This window comes from Muntiacus reevesi, chromosome 8, assembly GCF_963930625.1.
Source record: "Muntiacus reevesi chromosome 8, mMunRee1.1, whole genome shotgun sequence".
NCBI lineage: Eukaryota > Metazoa > Chordata > Mammalia > Artiodactyla > Cervidae > Muntiacus > Muntiacus reevesi.
Genome location: NC_089256.1, coordinates 63865807 through 63892086, shown reverse-complemented (window position 1 = coordinate 63892086; position 26280 = coordinate 63865807). Strand labels below are relative to the sequence as shown.

At 37.2% G+C, this 26280-nt stretch overlaps 2 protein-coding genes and 1 long non-coding RNA gene across 10 annotated transcripts in view; 2 read left to right on the top strand and 1 right to left on the bottom strand.

Moving 5' to 3' along the window:
* FXR1 (FMR1 autosomal homolog 1) overlaps positions 1-3536 on the top strand; it is a 67759-nt gene extending 64223 nt beyond the window's left edge. For 4 of the 5 annotated variants that reach the window (XM_065942495.1, XM_065942494.1, XM_065942492.1 and 1 more), the window contains 2 exons: positions 1649-1740; positions 2479-3536. In XM_065942495.1, the coding sequence (XP_065798567.1) occupies positions 1649-1740; positions 2479-2649 (263 nt within the window). In that variant the 3' untranslated portion in view covers positions 2650-3536. The remainder of the gene's footprint in view (positions 1-1648; positions 1741-2478) is intronic. The other variant, XM_065942496.1, reaches the window with a different exon arrangement.
* Positions 3537-6648: 3112 nt separating this feature from the next.
* DNAJC19 (DnaJ heat shock protein family (Hsp40) member C19) lies at positions 6649-15164 on the bottom strand. 4 transcript variants are annotated; one of them, XM_065942498.1, is made up of 7 exons: positions 15013-15164; positions 14195-14246; positions 13239-13312; positions 12170-12249; positions 11444-11514; positions 9971-10048; positions 6649-6866 (listed from the first exon to the last, which is right to left on the bottom strand). In XM_065942498.1, the coding sequence occupies exons 1-6, from the start codon at positions 15013-15015 to the stop codon at positions 9978-9980; spliced, it is 351 nt and encodes a 116-aa protein (XP_065798570.1). In that variant the 5' UTR covers positions 15016-15164; the 3' UTR covers positions 6649-6866; positions 9971-9977. The 4 variants fall into 4 exon arrangements, with proteins under 4 accessions (XP_065798570.1, XP_065798571.1, XP_065798569.1 ...); XM_065942499.1 differs by lacking the exon at positions 6649-6866 and adding an exon at positions 13693-13867 and having other exon boundaries at positions 9900-10048; XM_065942497.1 differs by lacking the exon at positions 6649-6866 and having other exon boundaries at positions 9900-10048.
* Positions 15165-15345: 181 nt separating this feature from the next.
* LOC136173558 (uncharacterized) lies at positions 15346-25003 on the top strand. The gene is made up of 3 exons (XR_010664245.1): positions 15346-16847; positions 17701-17997; positions 24768-25003. It is a non-coding gene; the product is annotated as an uncharacterized lncRNA (long non-coding RNA).
* The last annotated feature ends 1277 nt before the right edge of the window (positions 25004-26280 follow it).

The following is a 26280-nucleotide window of genomic DNA, read 5'->3' as shown; positions in this document are numbered from 1 at the left end:
AGCTACGTGCCTGTTAATTGATAAACTGTATCAAAGTTCTATGTCTGCATAGTGGGCGAATGGTTCTAAGAATTACCGAAAGTTCAGATTTAGTAGTATGTGCGCCTGTACATCAAGGTTTCCAGGTAGCTGAGTTCTTCCTGGTGTCACTGAAGGCTGAACCATGGAAATAGAATGAATTCATCATGGTGCTCTCCAAACTACAATACTTCCTAGAATGCTTGTGGTTCCATATATGTAGACATAATAAAGAAGTGGGTTTGATCCCTCTCCCGAGTTTTGGAAACTATTAAATTTATTTATAGATTCATTTACAGTGATTTTAAATGATTTTTAAAGCTCCAAAATGAGCATATTGAGTTTCTTATAGAGGGAAAGGTCTAAGACATGAAACATCTTTTAGTGGTGTTTCTAAAGATGTTTATTAGTTCTGAATTAAGTTGTTTCCTTGAGATTTAAAAAGATTCTTATAATAATTCTATAAATTATTGAATCTTATAAAGATGTTAGCATTTTAATTCATAATTAAGAGAAATGAATTGTAAATACAGTCCAGTCTTGTATTAAAATGATTTATTTTATGTAATTTGAACCTGATGGATTAGTTCTCCCATGTATGTAGTGACTTAAGTTTATCGAAGTTTTAATTGTTACATAATTTACTTGCTCCCATAATTTATACCATATTTTACATAATCAGGGATTTTTCTTCATCAGTTTCTGAGAGAAAATAAATTCTTTGAAAGGAAGAGACTTATTATTTTGATATTTCTTCAAATCAGTGAATTCTAAGTTGCAAGTCCTTGAAGAGAGAGTTCTGAGGTTTAAAATGAGGCCAGTCCCAGCAGACCAGACAAACTTGTTGCCATTGGGTTGCTGGCAGGGTGTTAGTTTTGGTTAGTCTTTTCCCTTCTTTTCCCCAATCCCCACCACCATTGCAAATAGGTCAGTCCCTTGAGAGATTAGCAAAACATGAAAAGGGGATAGTTACTGAATTAATGGTGGACATTTTCCACCATGATCATTGTCCACATTTTAAGATGGTGGACAAATCTTTAGTTTGCTTGAATTTTTTCATATTACTCAGAACAGTTTCTAGTGTGAAATATTAAAAAGGAACCATAAAACACACTTGGAAATCTTACTGTGCTTAAAAAAAAAAACAAAAAACAGAACTATTAAATAATAACTGAGTAATAAAGTTTTTATATGTTTGATGAAAATTTCATATTGACGCATGCTACACCGTGATCTGCATCCAATTTACCCGCCCCCCCCCCCCCCCCCCCATAAGTGCAAACACTATCTGGGCTTAGAATGCGGCATTTCCTATTCTTAGTTGTGGGTTTTTATATCAAACTTACCCACAACTGTAGACTAACCAGAAGCAAATGGCTGGATTCTTGTGAAAGAGGACTTTAATCTAGGCGTCCTCTGTGTCCAGCTTGAAATATTCTACAGTCAGCACCAAACCACAGGCATATTTTTCAAACTTCATTTTTGGTTGGAGGTGGTACCCATCTTAAGAAAATTTTGAAATTGGGTAACCCACCAGTAGTCTATTTTAAAAGTAAAATTACTCTTTATCCATAAATAAACTTTAGAAATATTTTTTCAACACCTGTAATTTTTTTCTCATCTTCAACAGTCACAGTTGCAGATTATATTTCTAGAGCTGAGTCTCAGAGCAGACAAAGAAACCTCCCAAGGGAAACTTTGGCTAAAAACAAGAAAGAAATGGTAAGGAGAATTTAACCTGTAGGTTTTGGCTTTTTTGGTTTTGTTTTTGTTATGGTTTAGTTTTATTTTTACTTGTATGATCACTTGTTTCCCCAACTAGACCAATAATATTTTAGTTAAAGACTACTCTTGATTTTGTTTTTGGCCCCAGGTAACTGAAGATATGCATGCTTGAGCCTGAAATACTTTTCAATTAGAATTAGAAATAGCATTTGTAAAAGATACTGGGCATAGAAACTGTTAACCTTAATTTGGGGAGCAATAGGCTGAATAGACCCTCTTCTTAGTGGTGGATAAAGACCTTTGTTTGAATTTTTTGAAATATTTTAAGGGATTTGATACGTAAATTTGAGTTTGCAAAAAAGGTGAGTAAATAGGTGGTGGTTTGCCTTACTTAGGGTATTAACTGTTTATGTCTTTTTATATGGTGAGTTTTCCAGTGGTTAAAATGAAATTAGGTGCAAGCTTTCAATAAACAGGTACAGATTCTTCCTGTGGCTTATGTATTGCTAGCTACTAGAGATAAAGAGTTGAAAGACCCAGAGAGGTGGAATACATTGGGGTTTTTGTTTTTGGTTTTGTTTTCCTTTTTTAATTTTAAGAATGTTTTAATTCAGATCATTGTGGTATGTGAAACTAAAGTTATTTATTAGCTAATTAATGTTTATGTAGTTATTTTCCTCCTCAGTTATAGATTTTATTTATAAAGAAGTTGAAAAAGTTGTCTCCCTTTGGCAGGCAAAAGATGTGATTGAAGAGCATGGTCCTTCAGAAAAGGCAATAAATGGCCCAACTAGTGCTTCTGGCGATGAAATTTCTAAGCTACAGCGTACTCCAGGAGAAGAAAAGATTAATACCTTAAAAGAAGAAAATACTCAAGACGCAGCAGTCCTGAATGGTGTTTCATAAACTGAAGAAGTTCCTAGTTTACAGTTCTTTTACATTACATTTTACAATAGTGCTTGTACAAGCTTGCCAAAGATAGAATATGGATCGCCAGTCTTTCCATCGCACTTTCAGTTCCTCCATTTGGAATTCAGAAAGGGGAGGGATCCTGAAGAAATCATATGTTAAACATACTTTGACACCTACTGTGTTATATATCATCAGATGTGCCTTGAGAATAGTATATGTAACATTAAAAAAAGTTGCTGGCTATAGGAAATGTTATTTTGTTTTCAAAATATGGCAGAGATGGGGGGAGGTGGGTGGGGTGGGATCCCTAACCTAATATTCTTTATGAAAGCATTAGCTGCTTTTGTTACATTTTTAATAATATGCAACCACTTCTTCACCTGAGGAAAACTAGAATGAAATGCAGTCTAAGATATTTTGCACTGAATTGTAATTTCTTCATTAGTTTTAGTCTGGAAACTGGTCTGTTTTAATGTGTTTTAAAAATGCTGTATTGTAGAGGAAAATCTGCAGACCACTGGAATACATTTGTTAAACACTCATCTGCAGGGACACTGGGTGTTATTGGCAGTGACTGTTCTACATTGAGGCTTTGTTTGGTTTATTTATTAAAGTGTACAGTATTTAAAAAATCAAACATAGCTTTAGTTAAAACACTAAACTGAATTAGTCATGTCCATTCAGACATAACCTGAACTACTGAAAAGATCAATTTCCAGAAGGTTTATTCTGTATAAACTACATGTTAGTCTTCAGTAGAGTATCTTTTCTTTTTTCTCCCTTTTTTCTTTTTTTTTTTCTTTTTTTTTTCTTTTGGTTTTGATTGTTTGATGTGCAATATGTTTTTGTATGCAGGTAGTAAATAAACTTTTGATCTTCCATTTGCTGATTTTTAACTTTCTACTTTTTAAACAAACTGTTGAAAAGTAGTTGGACCTACTTAAAGGCCTAGAGTAGTATTCTGATTGCTTTTTAAGATGCATTTAAACTTGTTCATAAATAGTATTAAAATATTAGTTGGTCATTTTGTAATGAATCCTCTGAAGTCTTAGTACTTAAAAATTTAGTATGTTAGAATAGAATGGTTTAGGGAATTGGTCTCAGAGATTTGATATTAGGAAAGTCTTTGTAACAAAATTCTAGTCATAGGCAACTTTTGGAAGGCAGTGAGGTAAAATCCAGAATTTTTTGCCTTTGATTCTTCATTATTTTTATAAAGTATAATGAACAGTTTTTAAATAAGAAATGTCACTGATCTTTGGTTTTCAAGGTAATAATTTTAAAGGTTCTCATATTAATGATTGGATTGTTTTGTAAATATTTTGTCCAGATGGCTTAATGTTAGGAATATACAAACTTTTACACAAAGTAAAAGTTCTCAAGTTTGATAATAATTGTGGATTTGTGGGAGGGTTTTGCTCCACAATATTATATAAAGACTACTGAGCAAGAAGAGGGAGCCCTTTTTGTTCACTTGGGATCTGAGAAGTATTTTTATGTGCATAACTTGTGTTAATTTGTTATGTGCATTAAAAAAACTTAAGTGATTTTACAACTGAAGGGTAATTCAGGGTGTAGCTAAAAATATTTGTCAGGTCAGTGTATATAAACCTTAGCCCTCAGATTTATTACTGGTGAGGTTAAGCTGTGATAATATCAAATGCTTTTTCCTAAAACCCTAATAATGGAAAATTTTAAAGTAAGGTGTAGTGTGAACAGTGCAGTCTTTGGACTTTAAAAACAAGTAACATTTTTGGCTTTTTTATCCTTGTCTTCAATAGTAGAATTATAAATTAAGGTATGGGAATTTTCAGTAATCTCCAAATTGGTAAATATGGCAAAAAGAAAATGATTTTTCATTTTCTTCCAGGTAATAGAATACATTCATGAAAGTCCTCCTTGTTCTGTAAAGACTGGTTCAATGAGAAAGGAAGAAACACAAAATCATCTTAAAAGTGGAGTTAGCCCAAGGAATTTTTTAGAACTGACAACCGTATTCTAGGATATAAATATTAAGATTTCATTTTTTTACAAATGACTAATCCCAATATCCTTTAAAAATACATACTATAGCATCATGATAGGCTTTTTTAAAAATATCATATACTCAGATTTAGAAGTGAAAAGCCCAGTCCCCAAAGGTAACTATTCTTTCTAGAGGTAGCCTTCCAAACTTTGAGAGAGGTGCATCTTTTTTGGCTATTAGTTACATGAAATGTTGCTATGGGAGAATTTGCCAGCAGCTGTGACCCCCTCCCATCTCCCCACCAATTCTCTGCAAGAGAATTCTCACCAAGTTTCTCTCCAGGTTAAATACTGTTTTAGCATATATATATAATTATATATGATATCTGAACTAAATTACAAATTGAGGTGAGATTACATGGGTGTAAAAATGATCATTTCCTGAAACTTGGGATGCCTTAGGCCTCTCGTTGACAGATCAGTCATCGTTGGTAAAACTCTAGTAGGGATACATAAAAGTCTTAAGTAGTTACTGTATTTTGATGTGAAGGTAAGAGAAAGAATATCAAAGTAGTGAGTTCAAACCTGAGTCACTGCTTAGGACCAGGCTGAGGAAGATTGCTTAAGTAAATAGTCTTTAAAAATCAAGTATAGATATATACAGGTAAGCAAAATAATTAAACAGGAAAACACTAAGCTGGTGTTTTACTTTTTTTTCTGGTCAGCCATTCTTTTGTGGCTAGGATCCATCACCTTGGAAGTATTTTTGTAGCTACTGTTTGCTATAAGTTTGGTGTTTAACCTGAGAATGGTCTGCAAAGTTGGTATGTTAATTTAACACTACTGTAAACAGATTGACTTTTGAGGTTGAAACCAACTAGTCAGTATTCTTATAGGCTGTGCCTACAGTGAGCTTAGTTTACTAAAGACAGGTGGATGGAATACTAGTTACATAATGCAGTTAAGTCCTATGTCAGATGATTGGTCATTATTGGAAACGAGTAAAGGAAAATTACTTATGTTTTCTAAGTTTCCAGGAACTTCGATTTGAACTAGATCTATGGGTTTAGCAGTATTCCAGAAGGTAGCAAGTAGAGTGTTCATTGTAAAGTCTCATTCAGTCTTCCTATCTTTGCTATTTATAGTTTGGATCCCTTGTACCCTTTATTAGGGATACCTGATACAGTGAATTTGCTGACCCCTTAGTTTTGTTAAGTTTTAGTTTCTTATTAAGGATGCTTGAATGTGTATAGTCACTTATAACCCAACCTATGATAGCATTTGGGTTTAATTTCAGAGGACTCTTGGAATAAAGCAATAATTGCATTCTGCTATAGTAAAACTTTTTGCAAGTGGTGGTAATTTGAAACTGTATTCAGCTGCTGGTTGAAAATGTCAGTTATGCTGAAACATAGGAAATTGCCAACAGCTGACCACTTCTGACCCACAAAAGTGACAATTTCTTATGAATAATAATACATTTTAAGGTATAATCATTTACTTTGGACATCCAAGCAGTGAATCTTTCTGAGTCTAACTATCCAGAAAACTCCTACTTACTGGATGAGGGAGGTGCATACTCTGTAAGGGAGATACAATTTTGTAAAAAATGGTTTGTCAGTGAACCACTTTAGATTCAGATTCATCTGTATCTTCTATATTAATGTTTCAGGTACTGAATTGGGAGTCACTATCTTAGTTGTACCACCCTTTTCTATATTCTGTTTTATCCAACTAGATCCTATAAGGGCCTTTCTAATATACCTTGGTTCTAGTCATATGTTAGATACTGTGTGACACTTTACCATAGTCCTCTGTACTCTTAAGAGAGTATGCTGAATTAAAATGTGTTTGTTTTATATATGTATCTATCCCAGGCATTTCCAGCTATGTTGTATGCAATCTAAAAATAAAGGGCAAAATTATTTTTTACTAATATTCTTAATGTCAAAGCTCCACTATTAAGTATACTAGTTAGCAGTTTCTCAAGTTTGTGTTTTAATGAGTGGTATTTTGTGGGGGCGTGAAGAGTGAAATTACAGGGGTATTTTCTGGATGTTTTTGTATTTTGTACCTTATTTTACTTGGATTGTCAAATGTAGCTACTCATTTTCTAGGTTAGAGACAATTTTCGTTATAAAAATTATCCCATAGTTTTTCTAGATGAACTAATTTATGCTTCATTGTTGTCTGGAGCTCGTACTGCAACCTCTTTGAGCTTCATTTTTCACCTTGCTGTTTTCAAGCTGTAAAGAAAGTCACGTAAAGACTTCACTTGAAATTCTATTAACTAAAATACCACTAAGGCCACAGCAGGTGTTAACTTGTTCAAGATTATATCTTAACACTGGACTATGTGACCTTTTCATCGGGTCGGGAATAATAGGTTAACAGTGGAGAGAAGCTCTTCCTATATCCTGTTGCTAAGGCAACAGCTGACTCCAACCAGATACACAGCACTGAACAACAGTGCCAACAACAAATAGCAGAGCTTAAAGTTATTTAAGTTTCCCGGTACTGAAGGTTCTCTCAGTCCAGGACTCTTTAACGAAAAACATATTCTAGCATTTTAATTTTAACCTCAGATGTATAGTTTTGTTTTTTTTTCTTCTATCATGTTCTGTCCTTTGACATTTTGGAGCCAATTACTTAATTTTCTTTGGAATTAACATGTTTGGGGGAATCATTTATGCTGAGTAAAATACGACTGCAAGATACACTTCTGAAGTGCAAAAATGTTAACAGGTCATTATCAACAGAAAGATGCCTTATAAATTCTCATTGAAACAGTAAAACTCAGTATTTTAGCCTAAAATGTTTAAACTTGTTTGATTATCTCTTAAATGAAGACACTCTGTCTGGATTAATTTAAACGGCTTCTGATACAAGGTCGTCTTTAAGGCAGAGGACGTACAATTCCTAGTGTGCTGACTATTAGAAAGCTCTTTAGTGTGTAATAGGCCAACATGTTTAGGTTTTTACCCTTGTGTTAAGATGGTAGTTATCCAGTTTCTTCCACTTCTCATGTTACATCTAGCTGCCTTTTATCCTTCTTGTAATTTAGAGCAGAAGAAATTAAGAACTGCAGAGAAAACTATAAAACCAAGCTTATCACAATATATAGATACGGACTTGTGTTCCATCTATTTTCCTACAGGTTCTCAATTATTTCTTGAATGGTTTTGGTCTGCATGACTTGTATTAAATGCTTCCATAGGTATTCCCATCATTTGTGAAATACTTGAAAGCAAGAGAATTTGCTTAAAACTCTCATGGGTTGGAATAGATTTAACTTCAGGACTGCCCATTATAGCCTACTTTCATAACCAGCAAAGCAGCTTTATAAAGCTTATGAAGCAGTTAGGACTCATCTTAATGATGACAACCTGGAGGCCCAGTTAAGGCAAAAGGAAAGGGGGTCAGTAGGAAAACTAGACCTCTGGTATGCTAGTTCTAAATATGATGGCTGTAAATAGGCATCTTTTAAGGACTAATACATAGAGAACCAAATTATAAGTGAACATAGTAAACTGGAGAACATACTCTGGGCTTATAGTTTCAGTAGCTGTGCAACCCAGCATAGTTTCTCATTTTCCCATCCAAAAAATGAGAAATCATCACAATTTTTCATCCTCCCCTCCCCCCCAACAGATAAGGAAGCAGAGCTCTTGGCATAAAGATTCGTTGCTCAAAGTTGCCTGGCTATTGATAGCAGAAGTTTTGACTTGAAACCTGTATCTCCTATTCCCTAGTCCTATCTTCAACCGTAACCTTCCTCCCTTTTAAAAGTGTCTACATCTGAAAGGAGAAACCGATAAAAAGCCTCAAGGTGTAAGTGTAATGACAAGTGCCAGACTTGTATCTCAGTACCACCAAGGTCATCCCTGGGTTATCATATTTGTGAAAGGTACCACAGTGTAGAGGTTAACGGCGTAGATCTTTGGGTTTGCAAAAGATCAGCTTTCTTGACCCAGCGTGTTGCTTTGGCCAAGTTTCTTAACTTCACTGAACCTGTAAAATGTACTTTAATAGTAACTACTATGGAGATAGAGGGAAAATGCTTAGCACAGTGCTAGCACATCATAGTCAATAAATGTTAATACACAAGTATTTTGTAAAAAAAAAAAAAACAAACTACTGAACAATGAAGGCTATCTTGTAGATCATCCATACTTGTATCAATTATCATGATCTAGAGCCCTCAAATTCATGACTTTTTTACCCAAGAAAAATGGTAAGTCTAATAGCTTTCAATGAAATAATAGATTCTTAAAAGGTAAGCCTAGAGAAAAACTGATCATTGTGAAAGAAAAATGCTCTATTGTGCTCCTTAGTATTATTTTAAAGTGGATTCCATTGTCTTAATACTTCTCTTAAAACACATATGCTATTTTTGCATTAAACACTCAAGTATACCTACTATATGAACTTTTCCTTTTTAAAGTTAATGCTTGATTGCCTCTGGGCGTATTTTCTATGTGTCTGAAAAATTTGGTTTTTAGTTGATACTAAAGTCTTGTTCATAAATAATTTTTGATTAGTCTGGGAGATTGAAATAAAAGGCTAGTAATCTCATTATTAGCAGATTTCTTATTTTCAAGTTAATATCTCCAAAATCACCTGTGATTTCCCAGTAGGCTGTTAAAATGAGTCACCTGGTATCTACAAAGTAGTTAGTGCTCTGCCTACTGTATTTTAACAAATGTTTAACTTAATTATGTAAATAACCAATTAATTTATAAATAGTCTCTTTAAGGGGCTACCTAAATAAAATACACATACTTCATTAAAAATAAAACATGTACTCTCAAATCTTTATCATACTATTACAGTTTTTAATGTATGAAATCTGAAACAATTCAGATTTATCACTGACAAAGAGGTAAATACATACCTTACATCAATTTCTTACGTTAACGTTATGGCTAAACTCACTTTAAAATTCAGGGTTCTAAGTGACTAGGGAGTCCTCTGTACCTTGAACAGCCTTCCCTCCCAATGAGATGAGTCCCTACTAAAACAACCTGTGCTAATACTGTCATATTGATCACATTTTAATTATCAGTCTCCCATTAGATTGGGGATTCCTTTAGGGCAGAGACTGTTGTCTTGAAATAGGTACCAAATTATTTGTCAAATGAGTAGTGAACAACACTTAAATGGTATGCATTTAGCCATAAAATAACCTACAAATAATCTATAATCTGATTTAAAATCCTCCAATTTAAACAGATTTATACCAAGGCTTTGATTTAGCTTGTTCTAAATAACTTCTAAAATTTTAAGTTTGAGGCATTTTATTATAAAAAGCTGGTATGCATAAGTGAATAAGAACTTAAAGTCACCATACATTTACTTCATTTTTTAGCTTGACCTTCTAGTAAATCTTTAGCTTCATTGATTTTGGCTGCTATATAAGGAGATCCTCCTATAGAAAGAAATAAGAAAGGAATAGTTATAACATTGGATTCTCCAATTTCTGCCTGGTGAAAAGCTATTACCTTGTTTCAAGAACTCCACTGTTTATCTAAGATGAAATGAGCAGAAATGAAATTTTAATTTTTTAAAAAAATAGCTATGACACTGGAACCGGATGACTAAAAACAGTTAATGTATTTGATCAATGGGAAATGATGTATTCCAGTGAGGGAGATTTATACACACATAAAATGGCACCTTTTGAAAAAGCTTAAACAGAAATGAGATTTAAAAAAAATTCTCATGTGACTTTGAAATAGTGTAAGTTACCTTTTTCATAAATGAACACTGATTTATCATATTGTGTTATTATAAAATCATGAAATTGTCAAAGGCTTCTGAGCTTTGTTGGAAGACCCCACTCTAGTTCCTTTGCCAGTTATCAATAGTCCCTTCATGTATCACCTACAGCTGCTTTCCTACTAAACTGGAGCTGTGATTTCAGTGAGTCTCAAAAAAGTGTGGCCCCAAACCAGCAAGCAATCAGTAAGCTTAGTTAAGATGCAAATATATGGGTTCCATCCTAGACCTAAGGAATCAGAAGCTCGCTGGTGTGTGCTTAGTCATTCAGTCGTGTCTGACTCTGTGATCCCATGGACTGTAGCCCTCCAGGCCCCTCTGTCCATGGGGAGTCTCCAGGCAAGAATGTAGTTAATACCAGCTAAGTTTTGTAAAAGATGTTATGCAGTCAAATACCAAATATTTACCACCCCACTGAAGCCAAAACTCTTAATGAGATCTCTCACATGAAAGTAAAAGGACTTAAAAACTGATTTATGGATTTTGTGGCCTATATTTTGGTATTCCATTTGATCTTTCAACAGAGCCTTAGGCTGCTTAGAAGTGTATCAGAAACTAATAAGTACATCCTATAATTCTCTAACTAGATAATGACTAGTTTAAAAAGTCTATATGTGAGATAAACAAGACCAACAACAACCAAAAAAAAAAGTCTAAATGGTTAAGGGGGGGAAAGTTTTTGGTAGTTTGATTAACTGAAATTCAACATTTTCCTTAAGAATGTAGACACCCCTCACACCCCACCCCAAAAAGTAGTTAGCAGTATTTAAGACACATCACAACTGCTGGTCTCAAAACATGGTTAATGCTTATGACTACTTCCAAATGACAGTAGTTACTAGATCTGTTTATTAGTCTATAAGTAAATTTCCCACTCTATTCTTTTAAGATACCAAAACAGCAAGTAGACCCAGCTTGGGAGACAATTCTCACAAACAAATTGAAGCATTTTCCTTACAACAGCCAAGATTTAGCTATAAAATTATCCCATTATTAACAATTAGTCACCCCAACAAAATGTGTTAACAACTGTAATGATACTTACCCTTGTCTGGGTGATTTAAAAGCATAATTCGTCGATGAGCATCTCTTATTTTGGCTTTATTGGCAGTAGGGCTAATTTAAAAAAGGAAAAGGTATTGTTTACTTCAGACTAGTTCTGGGTCATATTAAAAAACTATAAAGGTAAGTGGAAAATTGTGAAACTGGATTAAGTATGAAAAGCTACCTAGGAGCCTCTTCTCTAACACAAGGAAGATGACTATTCTGAATCACAGAACTTAACAGAGCTCCTTTAAGGTATTCTCAAAAATTGAGCTGAACTTGAAACTATTTATTACAACAATCCCGTTATTGGAAAGCATGTTTAAGTATCTGGAAATGAAAGAATTTTCGCCACAAAATTTGTCACTCAGTTATAGAGAACAATATTGAGTAATGATTATCTGTTGAAAAACCTACCTCCAGTGAGTTAAAAAGTACTTCTGTGTCAGTGGGCCTTCTCTTTGGATTTTTGTAGGGAATGTTAAGGTTTAAAAAAATGTATATAATAGATGGAAGTCCCTGGCAGTCCAGTGTTTAAGACTTCCTGCTTCCACTGCAGGGTGCATGGGTTTGATCATTAGCTGGGGAACTTAAGATCCCACATGCCACACAGTGTGGCCAAAAATAAAAATTAATAACTCCTAAAAAAAGAGAGAAGGTCTTTCTTAAACATTTGCTTATAGCTCTAAATTTGAAAGAAAAATATTAAAAATGTAAGAAATGTTACCTTACACCTAGTATTAATGCTGCTTCCCGTTTCGTCATTTTGGGTTCAAACCCACCTCTGTAATAGCCACCACCGAAGGCCTGAAAGAGGAAATGAATTTGTAGGAAAAGATTATCAAACTGAAAATTGCCTAAAAATGTCTGTAAATGTTCACAGAACCAGCAAAAAACTTTTAAGAGTGATTCCTATGGTATTTTAGCTTGTAAGTAGCAACAGGTATTTTAATGATCATTAAACATCCATTTCCAACCTCCCACCCTGCCAGACAACCTAAACTGTCAAAGATAACAAGACAAAATAACAATGCCTCAAAGCCAGTTCTTCTGGGAGTGAAGGGAAGATTATTCCAAGCTAGCCATGTTCAAATAAAAACTTGTTTTCAGACTATGACTAAATGTTTTAGAACAAGTGCTTTATAGGATCTGGAGATCTTGTGAGCAAGTTGTTCAAGGATGTTTTGAAGTTCAAGGCAGCTACTAAAACAAGACTTTAAGATAGTACTAAGAAAATCAGGCTATTAGGTCCATTGACCTCGATGTGTCAGAAATCATATTGGTAAAGCCTACCATTACCCACTATGTAACTCAATCGCAACAATAAAAGGCAATTCTCTACAGAATGTCAAAATCATTCACTCTGAATTTTGACCACAGAGGGTATGATCACAGAGGGTATTATCACATTCAGTCATACTCCAGAGCCCAACTAACTGCTGTGTTATCCAAGTAAGCTGTTAAGGAGTGCCACAGCCACACAGTAACAATGGGTCACTTCAGATCCCTAGATCCTTCTGTGTGTGTGATGCAGAGCAGATGATGCTGAAGGTAATCACATATGAACAATAAAGTGACATTACCTTTCATGATACTAGAACTGTTAACATCCCTTCCCCAGATCCATCATATATAACATTTGATTCTTTAGCCCCATTACAAAGCTCAGAACTTCTAAACCTTTCCCGTGGGAAGCAAGAGAAGGGGTCTAGAGCAATCACTTAGAACACCATGAATGTCTGGCTCTAGGCTTCATACACAGCAAAGAATTAGCAAAAGTGCTAAATAAGTCTTACAGATTTCGGTAGACTTTGAAAAACTTGTTTTACTTGAGGCTCCATATGCTTCATGGCTTGCAAAGCATAACGACCTAAAAACAAAAGCAACAAAATAATTAAAAAGTCCTCAACGTCTCTTGATGAAAGTGAAAGAAGAGAGTGAAAAAGTTGGCTTAAAGCTCAACATTCAAAAAACTAAGATCATGGCATCTAGTCCCATCACTTCATAGGAAATAGATGGGGAAACAGTGGCTGACTTTATTTTTTTGGGCTCCAAAATCACTGCAGATTGTGACTGCAGCCATGAAATTAAAAGACGCTTACTCCTTGGAAGGAAAGTTATGACCAACCTAGATAGCATATTAAAAACCAGACTTTTTATTAGCAGCCATGAAATTAAAAGACGCTTACTCCTTGAAAGGAAAGTTATGACCAACCTAGATAGCATATTAAAAACCAGACTTTTTATTACCTTGCCAACAAAGGTCCGTCTAGTGAAGGTTATGGTTTTTCCAGTGGTCATGTATGGATGTGAGAGTTGGACTGTGAAGAAAGCTGACCGCCAAAGAATTGCTGCATTTGAACTGTGGTGTTGGAGAAGACTCTTGAGAGTCCCTTGGACTGCAAGGAGATCCAACCAGTCCATCCTAAAGGAGATCAGTCCTGGGTGTTCATTGGAAGGACTGATGCTGAAGCTGAAACTCCAATACTTTGGCCCCCCCATGCGAAGAGCTGACTCATTGGAAAAGACCCTGATGCTGGGAGGAATTGGGGGCAGGAGGAGAAGGGGACGACAGAGGATGAGACGGCTGGATGGCATCACCCACTCAATGGACATGAGTTTTGAGTAGACTCGGAGTTGGTGATGGACAGGGAGGCCTGGCGTGCTGCGAATCATGGGGTCGCAGAGTCCAGCAGGACTGAGCAACTGAACTGAACATCTCCTACTTTCCATCCCCAAACCATGAACAAACCTGCAAATCCTGCAGCAGCAATGGTCAGTCCAACTGCTACCACTGTACTGGCCTGGTAAAGGGAAGCAGAGTTAAGTATTTATTTCTCTCATTCTCACCCTATCCTATCATGCCCATTCTCCCATTTCAACTCACTACAAAATTTATTTCAACGGGAGAAACAACTTTTAGGATGAAAATACTCTGCCCAAGGATCCTGCAAATTTCCATCCAATGCATTGTAAAGGTAGGGGGCTTTCACTGCAGGGAGGAAAAAAAGCAAGTTGATTTGCTTATTTACTTTTACAACAATGGATGATTTCCCGCCCCTTGAAAACTTCTACTTCACCTCAGGGAAAGTGAAGTCACATTTAAATTCAATCAAGAGGAATGGAAATAAAGTTTCTGCTGGAGAAAGAACTGTTTACAGAGGGTTCCTGTAAATTCTGATTCAACATTAAACGTGAGCTTAACAAAGAGATGTAGCTTTTCATAGCGCCTTCGGCCAAATATGTATAGGAATCGAGAAGTGTGTCAGTCAGTAAGAGAAAAGGGGGAAGACGGTGCAATGTAGATAAAAGATTGCGAGGAGATGGAGGGGAACAGCAGGTATAATCAAGTGCGTTTCCATTTATCTCCGAGCACTAGGGACGGCAGGCACAAAGGCCCGAGAGCGGTGAGCCAACAGCTTTGTGTCCTAGAGAGGGTGACTCCCCCAGGCGCTACACCCCCAGCTCAGAGTCCCATTAGGCAGACATCGGCTCCTCTCCTCTCAGGCCTTGAGCTGAGGTTGAGAACTGGGCCTGAAATCGCCCAAGAGGCCAGAAGGCCGAACTCACCATGGCACCTGCTCGGTTCCCCTGCCTCCACCAGGAGCGCGGTTCATCCCAGCCCACCAAGTTTATGCCTCTATCACAAAGCGATTCGTCCACCACCAGCACTTACAAACCACCTAGGCAAGAGCGTCCCAGGAAATACGGCAGTGGCGGCCGTAAACTAAGTCGGAAAACTGTCGTAAAAGTGGGCCTGCGGACGGGAAGGAAAAGGTCGCTCAAGCAGTGGGCGGGTGGAGAACGCGACTTTGGATTGGTTGGTGGATAGGCGGGTCACCTCCTAACTGGGTTCAAAGGTGGGGCTTCTCGGCGTTTTGTCCTTCAAGCCTGGCACCGTTTTGTTCTTTGCTTCTGAGCCTAGAGTATTTGGGAATTCCTACGGGAAGGGTTTTGGTATAGAAGGGCATGAGCAAATACTGTGTAGCTTCATTCTGAACGTTTTTCTTTCTTTACGTGTTAGCACCTCCACTTGGCATTTATTTTGTTGGTAATTGTCAAAAGAGTAATGAATATCCATATACCTGCCGTTACAATTCCACCATAAAGCCAAATAAATGTAGCGATACAGTATAGCAAAAAGATATTCTAGAAAATTAAAGGAGCAAGCCATATTGTTTCGGGGGTTGTTCTGTGGCATTCTTTTATTTAAAATAATTTTATTTAAATACGTGACTTGACTGGAACTTGTGTGAATGTTTGGGGTTTGGTTTTGTGGAATGGAATTACGACTTAAGGACAGTTAATATTCTGATCATGGGATCTCAGAATCACCTCAACTGAAAAATGTATTTAAGGTTACTCCCTTTCTCAAAATAAAAAGTAATGTTTGGTTTTGCCTTACAGGGTATCACATATCTATACATAAAAAGAGAAGAGAAAAACAATGAAGACAAAAATGAAAAATTTGCAGTGTGTTGTTTGTATAATGAAAATAAATTTGGAATTAATTCCACTTAGAACTTAGAAAGTATCAGAAATCTGTTTACATGGCAATAAAATTCTGCTTTGATGAGCTCTTTGGTTATTAGAAAAATAGTTGAATTTGTTGGCTTTGTTTTCCTCCTCTGTAAAAAGAGTCTGTATTTGGATCTCCAAGGCAGCCCTGAGCTGTAATGAAATTTATTGTTAACAAACTATCCAAAACTGAGATCCTAGTGTTAAGTGTACATCTTCCTTTTTTGCCTTTTTAAAATCTAGTTCTAAACCCAACAACTACAAAAGATAAGTAGGATATAAGACCTTGGGATCAAATTGACCTGAAAAAAGTTTAAAGTTCCTATGTTTAAAACTTCCTGTTACATATGATTTTGGTATATACAAGCTATGATATGTAGCTTGCTTGAGGAACACAAGCCTAGACTTAGGAAACCAGGGGTGGACAACATAGGGAGACACTCGAAGTGCAGATAGCTGTTTTTGGATGCAAATCAAACTAGATCCACAACCTGTGTCACTTACTATTTATGTGCATTTGGGCAAGTTATTCCTGACTCTTCATTTTCTCATTTGTAAAACAAGAGTATGATGGCTATCTTGGCAAATTTTTGTAAGGATAGAGATGTATATTGTGTATTCTATACATACTTATCGCTCAGTGTGTAGCTATTATTATTCCTAAAGAAGGTCAGAGGGAAGTCAGAGTGCAAAGTTCTTCCCAATTCTCATGACACTTCACTCGTGAGTGCAAGCACACTAAAGGCATGGGAAGAACCCTTCAAAGCAATTTTTAAAAAGTCTATAGGCTGATAAATAAATGAGTAATCACTGTTTGTTTCTTTTAGCCTGCGGTATCTGCTAGCATACCTTGACTTGTGACTGCATAACTTCAATCTTCAAGAAAGGTCTGTATCTTGAAATCCCTTTCTACTCTGTCTTCGTGTTGCGTTTCTCCTCTGTGTGTAGAATCTTCACAGCCTCCCTTTAAAAGGATACATATAATTGCATGTAGGGCCCACCTTTATAAATCCAGGATAATATCCCCATTTTAAGGTCCTTAAGTTAATCATAGCTGCAAAAATTTTGCCATATAAGGTTATATTCACAGGTTCCAGGTTTTAGGACTTGGTATCTTTGGGGGTTATTATTTGGGCTACCATAGAGAATAAGAGAAGACAGTAGAGGGGACTTGGAATGACCAGATAATGAGAAAAGTCTCAAGCACATCTACTCAATTTCTCCTCTCAAATTTGTCGACCAAGTAAGTCACTTTTGGGGGAGTAATAAGTGAGAGATTAGAGGGAATATCTAGACGTAGTCTTGAATTGTGACTTTCAAACACTTTTTGACCATAACTCTTATTAATAGTAAGAAGTATATTTTAGCTTGTGACTCTAGGAAACAAATACATACTTGAATGTGCATGTGCACACACACACACACATTGAATTTAATGTGAATTTAAATTGAACTTAATGGAAATTGCTGTTTTTGAGACAGTACTTGCACTTGCTTCCTGAGATGTATGCTCCTTTCCTATTTAAAAAAAAAATCCAGAAAATCCATTAAGTTTGCAGTCCACTAATTGGTCATAATCTGAAGTTTGGGAAACATCACTCCGTGAAAATCCACCTTTGGAAATTAATGCCAAGCATATAAAATTTGTTCTTTCCCCAAAACCATGTGCCAGACATTGTGCTAAATGCTTCATGTTGATTATTTCACTTCATAACAGTAATACTTATTTCTGTTTTGCAGATGAGGATATTTTGCCAAATACATTTGTTCCCTGCCCCCCAAGATCCCTCTCTATTGTTTTCCGTTCTGCTCTGTTTCCCAGAGGAGCACAGGTGGCTAGGAGGCTGAAGTTAATGGACTACATCAATGGACTCCCTTGTCTTCTAGCTTGGAGTTCAGTTATGTCTGATCAGCAGATCAGAAAGCAGGAGGAGAGTGAGTTCATGGTCTTCCTTTCTCCATCTTCCTTTATGGTGGTTGCCAAAGGCTGGCTGAGTTTGTCCACTGGAGTACAGTTCCTGTTGTGTGTGTCTTCAGGTAATTGCTCCCACTTCTTGTTCTTTCAGGTATGTCTAAGGGTAATAATGATTCCATTGGCCCCCAAAGCCATGATGGACACTAAGCACTTGATCATTATTTACTTATTTCCCTCAATCCTGTCTGTATCCTCGTAAACAGTCCCTAATTAAAATTTCTTTAGTTACTCCATTGGGGGATGCCATCTCTTTCCAACATGAATGGTGACTGTTATAAGAGATTGCTACAATCAAGCAGGAGATGATAGTAGTAGTGGAAGTGGAAGGAAGTGGCTGGACTCCTGCTGATATTTTGAAGGAAGAACTGATAGGATTTTCTGATGGATGAGATATAGTATGTGGGAGAAAGAAAGGATTCAAGAGTGATTCCCAAGCAGTAGGCTTGGGTTATTGGAAGGCTGAAGTTGCCACTTAATGGGACTGGAGAGACTTCAGGAACAGCAAGTGGGGGATGGGAGATTTTGTTGTGTTAAGTTTGAAATATCAACTAGATATTCAAAAAGTTTTAGGAAGGCATTTGGATATGCAAGTCCTGTGTCAGGAGAGAGGTCTGAGAGTCATCAGTCCATAGATGATCTTCAAGACCATGGAACAGAAGAAATCATTCATTGGATAAGTGGAGAGAAAAGAAGAGGGATAAGGGCTGTTTTGATATCTTTTTTTTTTTTTCACTTATTTTTATTAGTTGAAAGCTAATTACTTTACAATATTGTAGTGGTTTTTGCCATACATTGACATGAATCAGCCATGGATTTACATGTGTTCCCCATCCCGATCCCCCCTTCCACCTCCCTACCCATCCCATCCCTCTGGGTCTTCCCAGTGCACCAGCCCTGAGCACTTGTCTCATGCATCCAACCTGGGCTGGTGATCTGTTTCATCCTTGATAGTATACTTGTTTCAATGCTATTCTCTCAGAACATCCCACCCTCGCCTTCTCCCACAGAGTCCCAAAGTCTGTTCTGTACATCTGTGTCTCTTTTTCTGTTTTGCATATAGGGTTATCATTACCATCTTTCTAAATTCCATATATATGCATTAGTATACTGTATTGATGTTTATCTTTCTGGCTTACTTCACTCTGTATAATGGGCTCCAGTTTCATCCATCTCATTAGAACTGATTCAAATGAATTCTTTTTAATGGCTGAGTAATATTCCATAGTGTATATGTAACATAACTTCCTTATCCATTCATCTGCTGATGGGCATCTAGGTTGCTTCCATGTCCTGGCTATTATAAACAGTGCTGCGATGAACATTGGGGTGCACGTGTCTCTTTCAGATCTAGTTTCCTCGGTGTGTATGCCCAGAAGTGGGATTGCTGGGTCATATGGCAGTTCTATTTCCAGTTTTTTAAGGAATCTCCACACTGTTCTCCATAGTGGCTGTACTAGTTTGCATTCCCACCAACAGTGTAAGAGGGTTCCCTTTTCTCCACACCCTCTCCAACATTTATTGCTTGTAGACTTTTGGATAACAGCCATCCTGACTGGCAGGTAATGGTACCTCGTTGTGGTTTTGATTTGCATTTCTCTGATAGTGAGTGATGTTGAGCATCTTTTCATGTGTTTGTTAGCCATCTGTATGTCTTCTTTGGAGAAATGTCTGTTTAGTTCTTTGGCCCATTTTTTGATTGGGTCATTTACTTTTCTGGAATTGAGCTTCAGGAGTTGCTTGTATATTTTTGAGATTAATCCTTTGTCTGTTGCTTCATTTGCTATCATTTTCTCCCATTCTGAGGGCTGTCTTTTCACCTTGCTTATAGTTTCCTTTGTTGTGCAAAAGCTTTTAAGTTTCATGAGGTCCCATTTGTTTATTTTTGCTTTTATTTCCAATATTCTGGGAGGTGGGTCATAGAGGATCCTGCTGTGATTCATGTCGGAGAGTGTTTTGCCTATTGATATTGTTCATATTTGGAATTTGGGGAGATGAAGAAAAGCCAGAAAATTAGACTGAAAATTGTTGACCAGAAACCGGGTGAGTGTGGTGTCCTGGAAGCCTAGGGAAGACATTGTTCAGTGGAGGAACTATATAAAATGCTGCTAATAGTCACAATAAAAAAACAACTGAGAATTGACTACTAGAGATCGTTGGTGATACTTATGAGAAGAGTTTCTGCAACATGAGGGGACAAAAGTCTGACTGGAGTAGATTCAAGAGAGGAGAGAGAGGAAGAGAAAGAGTGGAGATATGGATCATAAGACATCTCTTTCAAGGATTTTTGATGAAAAGGGAATTAGAGAAATATGACAGGTCTCAGAGAGAGAAGCAGTTCAAGAATGGTTTTTCTGCTTTTGTTTTTTTTTTTAAGATGGAAGAAATAAAAGCATGTTTACCTACTATAGAAATGATCTTACAGAGGAAAAAAATTGGACCAAATTCATTGAATCATCTAATTTAAGAATGAGAAGAAAATATAGAGATCATTTTCCCCACAACGGCATTGTTTTTTAAATGAAGAAACTGAGCTTTAAAATTGTAGACTAACTTTTCCAAAGCCCTGATAGTGTCCAGTAATTGCTTACCCTTATTGTCCACTTTCCAGATGTATATAATGTTGGGGTCATAAGAAGGTCATAGAATTGCCTTTCCCTGTATTTCCTTACCACCCTTTAGGAGTTTACTCACATCTGGTTAGTGGAGTCCAAGTTCCTGACTAGCAGCCATTTAACCCATGATTCTCTTATAGGTGGGCTTCCCTCATGGCTCAGCGGTAAAGAATCTGCCTGCAATGTGGGAGACCTGGGTTTGATCCCTGGGTTGGGAAGATACCCTGGAGAAGGGAAAGGCTACCTACTCCAGTATTCTGGCCTGGAGAATTCCGTGGATGGTATAGTCCATGGGGTCTCAAAGAGTAGCACGCGACTGAGCGACTCACTTTCACTTTCTCTTGTAGACAGCTGCTCATACAGTGCTGTATGTAAAACTAAATAGCACTCAGTAAATATTTAGTTCCTTTCCCTTCTCCCTCATTCCATCTCTTTTTATCCTCTTCCTGTTTATCTCCAGTGATCCTACCATGACCTGACAATCTACCACTGGGAATTCATCCTGTTTTCCCCTGTTTGAAAATCAGTATTCTTAGTATAATTATCATACTGAGCTGTGATCAACAGACTCCTTCGTGAAGTGTTTTAAGAGCCTCTTTTGCTATTATAGCTAGTAAAAGGAATGTTCTAATGCTGGTGCAGAATAGGTGGAAGAAAGGAGATATTTAGAGCAAGTGAGTTGGAGAACAGATCTGGGTAGGAATGTGAGGGCCTAGGGCAGTGGGGAGTGGAGGGGATGCTGGAAAATCAGAAGGCTGAAGTCTAGCCACCCTTTCACCCTGTTGGATTCATCTGCATCCAAGTCAGGTGATCCAACCCTGCCTTGTGCCTGTTATAAAATAATTTATAACTATTTCTCTGTGATTTTCTTTCCTTTTTTCTTTATCTTGCTTTATTTTTTCCTCACTGCATCTGTTTTAGTCTGATTTCCTACTTTCCTTTCTAAATACAAGAACCATTGTCCTAATTAATAAAGTCCAGAGCATGTGAGTGGAAGGGAGGACCAAAGAATTGCAATGTGTTTGACTGGAGTAATGGCATGTGTTTCTGGATAAAGACTCTGCTATCTTCTCAGGCTGTAGGGAAGAGAATTGAGGCACTCAAGATTTCAGGGGAAGGTTGGAAATTGGGGGTAAAGACTAGATATCTTTTCCCAATGGAGATTTCCCAGCCAACCCTCTATTTCACTCCATTGTTGCACACCTTTTTCCATTGCCTTTCTCAGTTCTTTACTCCCTTCCCTATCCAGAGTTCCATTTGTATGCAACAGCTTTATGTGTTGAATAAAGCGAACCCTTCCTGCTGAGCTGTCAGCAAATGGAACTGACCACAGAACAGTCTGTGTAAGTGCATCTTGTGCTTGGGCCAGACAGACAAGTGCAATTATTTGATTGCTGGAGGTTGCCACTAAATGAGGGTGAAGTAGTGGGTCTGAGACTTGTTGGTGAATATTATTAATAATATAGTGTCATGCATTAATAGCATAGTGTCATGTGAAACAAAGCTACACTAGAAGGTCTTTCTGAAATCTCAGTTTAAATTACACTTTCAGGGAGCTAACTGGTGGAGGAGATGAGAAATAATAAAGCAAGTTGTCTTTAAGCAACTTGCTGGGAGTTTCAATGTGACCTCGACTATAGTTCAGAGAATATGCATTGCTGTCATGAGTTCTTTGCTGGCTGGAGTGAAACATGGGATTCCTTCTGGTAAAGTGTCATAGCAGTTACATTATGGTAGTGCTCTACTATGAAAAATAATCTTCATTTCCATCATTAAAATTCTTGAAGAGAGGCCACTGCAAAAACTGCATAAAATTCTTTCCGGCTTCTGTGACGTCCTCAGTAAATGAATAGTCAAGTACCAAAGTCCACCCATCACAAACAACCCTTCCAGACTCCTCCACTTCTTCATTCATAAAATTCACAGTCCTGCCAAATGGACTTGTCACCATTATTCTCTAGATGTGTCCTGCAGTCCACTGCCTCTGGACTTGAGTAAAAGTAATTCCCTCCATTCCAAGTGCTCTGACTGAACTGAACTGAATCACTCAGCAATTTTTACATGCAAATCTCTGAGTAAACATTAGTGGATAAGATAGCTCCTGTGGCACTTTGCAGTCTAGGCTGAGAAGCATGATCTTAATATGAGTTCTTCTCCTGTTATGTCTCAATTTTACTTTCCTGTTTTTTCAGATTGTTTACTTAATGATAGTATTATTTTGCCACGTGGTTTGCCAGGGTGCAAGAAACAATACAATCCATCCCGGCTCGTCTATCAGTTGAAAGCCCAGACTAAATGTGCCTTATGTGATGTCTTCTTTGTTTATTTGTCTGCAACAGGCATCCACAGACTTCTTATGTAAAGTAACAATAGAATTCTAGGCTTTGTCACATACAGCCTCTGTATTCTTTCCTGTTTTATCAAAATGTGAAAACGATCCTTAGCTCACAGTCCATTTAAAAATAGGCCACAGGATAAATTTGGTTCATGGACCATAGTTAGCCAATCCATGGTCTGGAGTGGTCTTTGATCTCTCTAAAGTTCTGTACAATTTCTTTTGTGTTATATATACCATTTACCACACCTAGCCTTGTATACAAATTGTTGGTATACAAATATCTTCTCTATTGAATTAAAGATTCTTGAGAGTATAAATCATATCTTGTGTACTTTATCCCTTGCAACCTCTGTTATGGTATCTGAACACAGAAAGTACTCAAACGCTATTTATTAAATGAATGCATAAATTATTTAAATTATCTTCCAGCAAGAACATAATTTATTTCCCAACAACTCTTCCAAGCCCTTAATTTTCTGACAGGTAGATCTTCTACCTCTACTCAGGTCCTGGACCATTAATATGGCCATGAGCTCCATAAGTGGAACTGGTAATTAGACACAGAATATTGTTTTCATTTATTAAACATTGTAGTTGGGAGAAGTATCAATAACCTCAGATACACAGATGACACCACCCTTATGGCAGAAAGCAAAGAAAAACTAAAGAGCCTCTTGATGAAAGTGAAAGAGAAGAGTAAAAAAGTTGGCTTAAACCTCAACATTCAGAAAACTAAGATCATGGCATACAGTCCCATCACTTCATGGCAAATAGATGGGGAAACAATGGAAACAGTGAGAGACTTTATTTTCTTGGGCTCCAAAATCAGTGCAGATGGTCTCCGCAACCATGAAATTAAAAGATGCTTGCTCCTTGGAAGAAAAGTTGTGACCCACCTAGACAGCATATTAAAAAGCAGAGACATTTCTTTACCAACAAAGGTTCATCTAGTCAAAGCCATGGTTTTCCCAGTAGTCATATGTGGATGTGAGAGTTGGACTATAAAGAAAGCTGAGCGCTGAAGAATTGATGCTCTTGAACTGTGGTGTTGGAGAAGATTCTTGAGAGTCCCTTGGACTCCAAGGATCCAACCAGTCAATCCTAAAGGAAATCAGTCCTGAATATTCAGTGGAAGGACTGATGCTGAAGCTGAAACTCCAATATTTTGGCCACCTGATGCAAAGAACTGACTCCTTGGAAAAGACCCTGATGCTGGGAAAGATTGAAGGTGGGAGGAGAAGGAGACGACAGAGAATGAGATAGTTGGATACATCACCGATGCTATGGACATGAGTTTGAGTAGGCTGCGGGAGTTGGTGGTGAACAGGGAAGCCTAGCATGCTGCAGTCCATGGGGTCGCAAAGAGTAGGACACAACTTACTGACTGAACTGAACTGAATCACTCAACAATTTTTATATGCAAATCTCTGAGTAAACATTAGTGGATAAGATAGCTCTTGTGGCACTTTGCAGTCTAAGTTGAGAAGCATGATCTTAATATGAGCTCTTCTCCTGATATGTCTCAATTTTACTTTCCTGTTTTTTCAGATCGTTTACTTAATGATAATATTATTTTGCCACGTGGTTTGCCAGGGTGCAAGAAACAATACAAGTATAATAGCAGAAGCCAACATTGATTATTTACCTTAGATAGTTATAGGTGTCCATTTTAATATGTACAACCACTTAAGGAAATTAATAAAGCAACTAACTGCAGTTATTTATTTTGTTGTTAATCTGGATAAACCGGTGACCACAGCTGTCACTTAACCAAATAAAAGGACAGAAGTCAGTCAACTAGAGGCAATATCTTGATCACAAGCTAAAGTAAGCAACATCATTTAGAATAGGCATATAATGCTTAATAATTGTTTTCTTACAGGTGCTCAGTCACTCAGGCATGTCCATCTCTTTGTGACCCCATGGATTGTAGCCCTCCAGATTCCTCTGTCCATGGAATCCTCCAGGCAAGGATACTGGAGTGGGTTGCCATGCCCTTCTCCGGGAGATCTTCCTGATCCAAGGATCAAACCTGGGTCTCCTGCATTGCAGGCAGATTCTTTACCATCTGAGCCACCAGGGAGGCTGCCAATAATTGGTCATGGTTTAAAAAAATAACTGTCTTGGTAAATAAAGTTGTGTAGATTTGACTTAAGTTTTGTTTAAGCCTCATCTTTACAATGTAATCAGAATATTGTTGGATCATGTTGAGTTTCATTCTGAGCATGAATTTTCTTTGAACTGAATGACAACAAAGCAAAAAATTAAAACTATGAAAGAAAAACAACTAAACATACAATTAACTGAAAGAAACTAAGATATTTTATGGCAGTCTCTAAAGAAAAAATCAACAGAGTAAGTTTTTAATAGAAGAAATTCCTTAAAGCCCTCTTTCTTTATGTGTCTCCGTCACATCAAGTCCATTGGCAGACAAAACTACTCTCTGATTCTCCCCCAGACCTGTTTGCCCAGCTCCTTCTCTTTCCACCACTCCTCAATCAATTTGATCCTCTCGTTCAGTTACTCTCTGCCCATTCGAGGTTTTCCCACTCTCTCCCTTTCTCCAGTGTACACTGTGGTAGGTCAGATGCTTAGATAGCTGCCAAGATTCCCAACCACTAGTGTACACCCCCTGTGTGATTTTGTCCCCTCAGGTATGGGCTGGACCTGTGAATATGGTGGGAATATGGCCCTCTCAGTTGATTACATCAAAGTGGCGAAGGTGATGTGATGGTTCACATCTGTTGTTACACTACTTTATGTAAGACACCTTTGGAGCAGACTGGAATGAGAGTCTCCTGCTTGCTTTGAGGAAGTAAGCTGTCATATTTTAAAAGGCCTTGTGGCTAGGACCTGAAGGTGGCCTCTAGGTGCTGACAGCAGAGAACTGATAGCTTTGGTTCTATGACTGCAAGAACTGAATTCTCCCAACTTCGGTTGAGTTTGGAAGAGACCCCAAACCCTCAGATGAGATTGCAGCCCTGCCTGACACCTTGATTTCAGTCTTGCAAGACCCTGGGACTAGAATTTAGATACAGTATGCCTAGACTTCTGACCTAGTGAGATAATACATGTTGTAATAATCCAATACATTTGTGGTAACTTATTATATTAATACAACAATAGAAAACAAATACATGTACTTTGATTTGTGTGATAAAGTCTAAAAATATCAGGGGAAAGGGAAATTAGTGTATTTATATATTTATGCTTCATGCATTTATATTTTTATCTTTGTTACATTATTCTTCCAATGATTCTAACCCATTTCCCCTACTACATATTCATGAATAATACACCTGAGGAATGTGATATCTCTCCATCAGAATAGTGGCTCCCTATACCTATACATCTCCAAGGGTGGGGTTAAAGCTTGTGTAGTTTGTCAAAGTCCC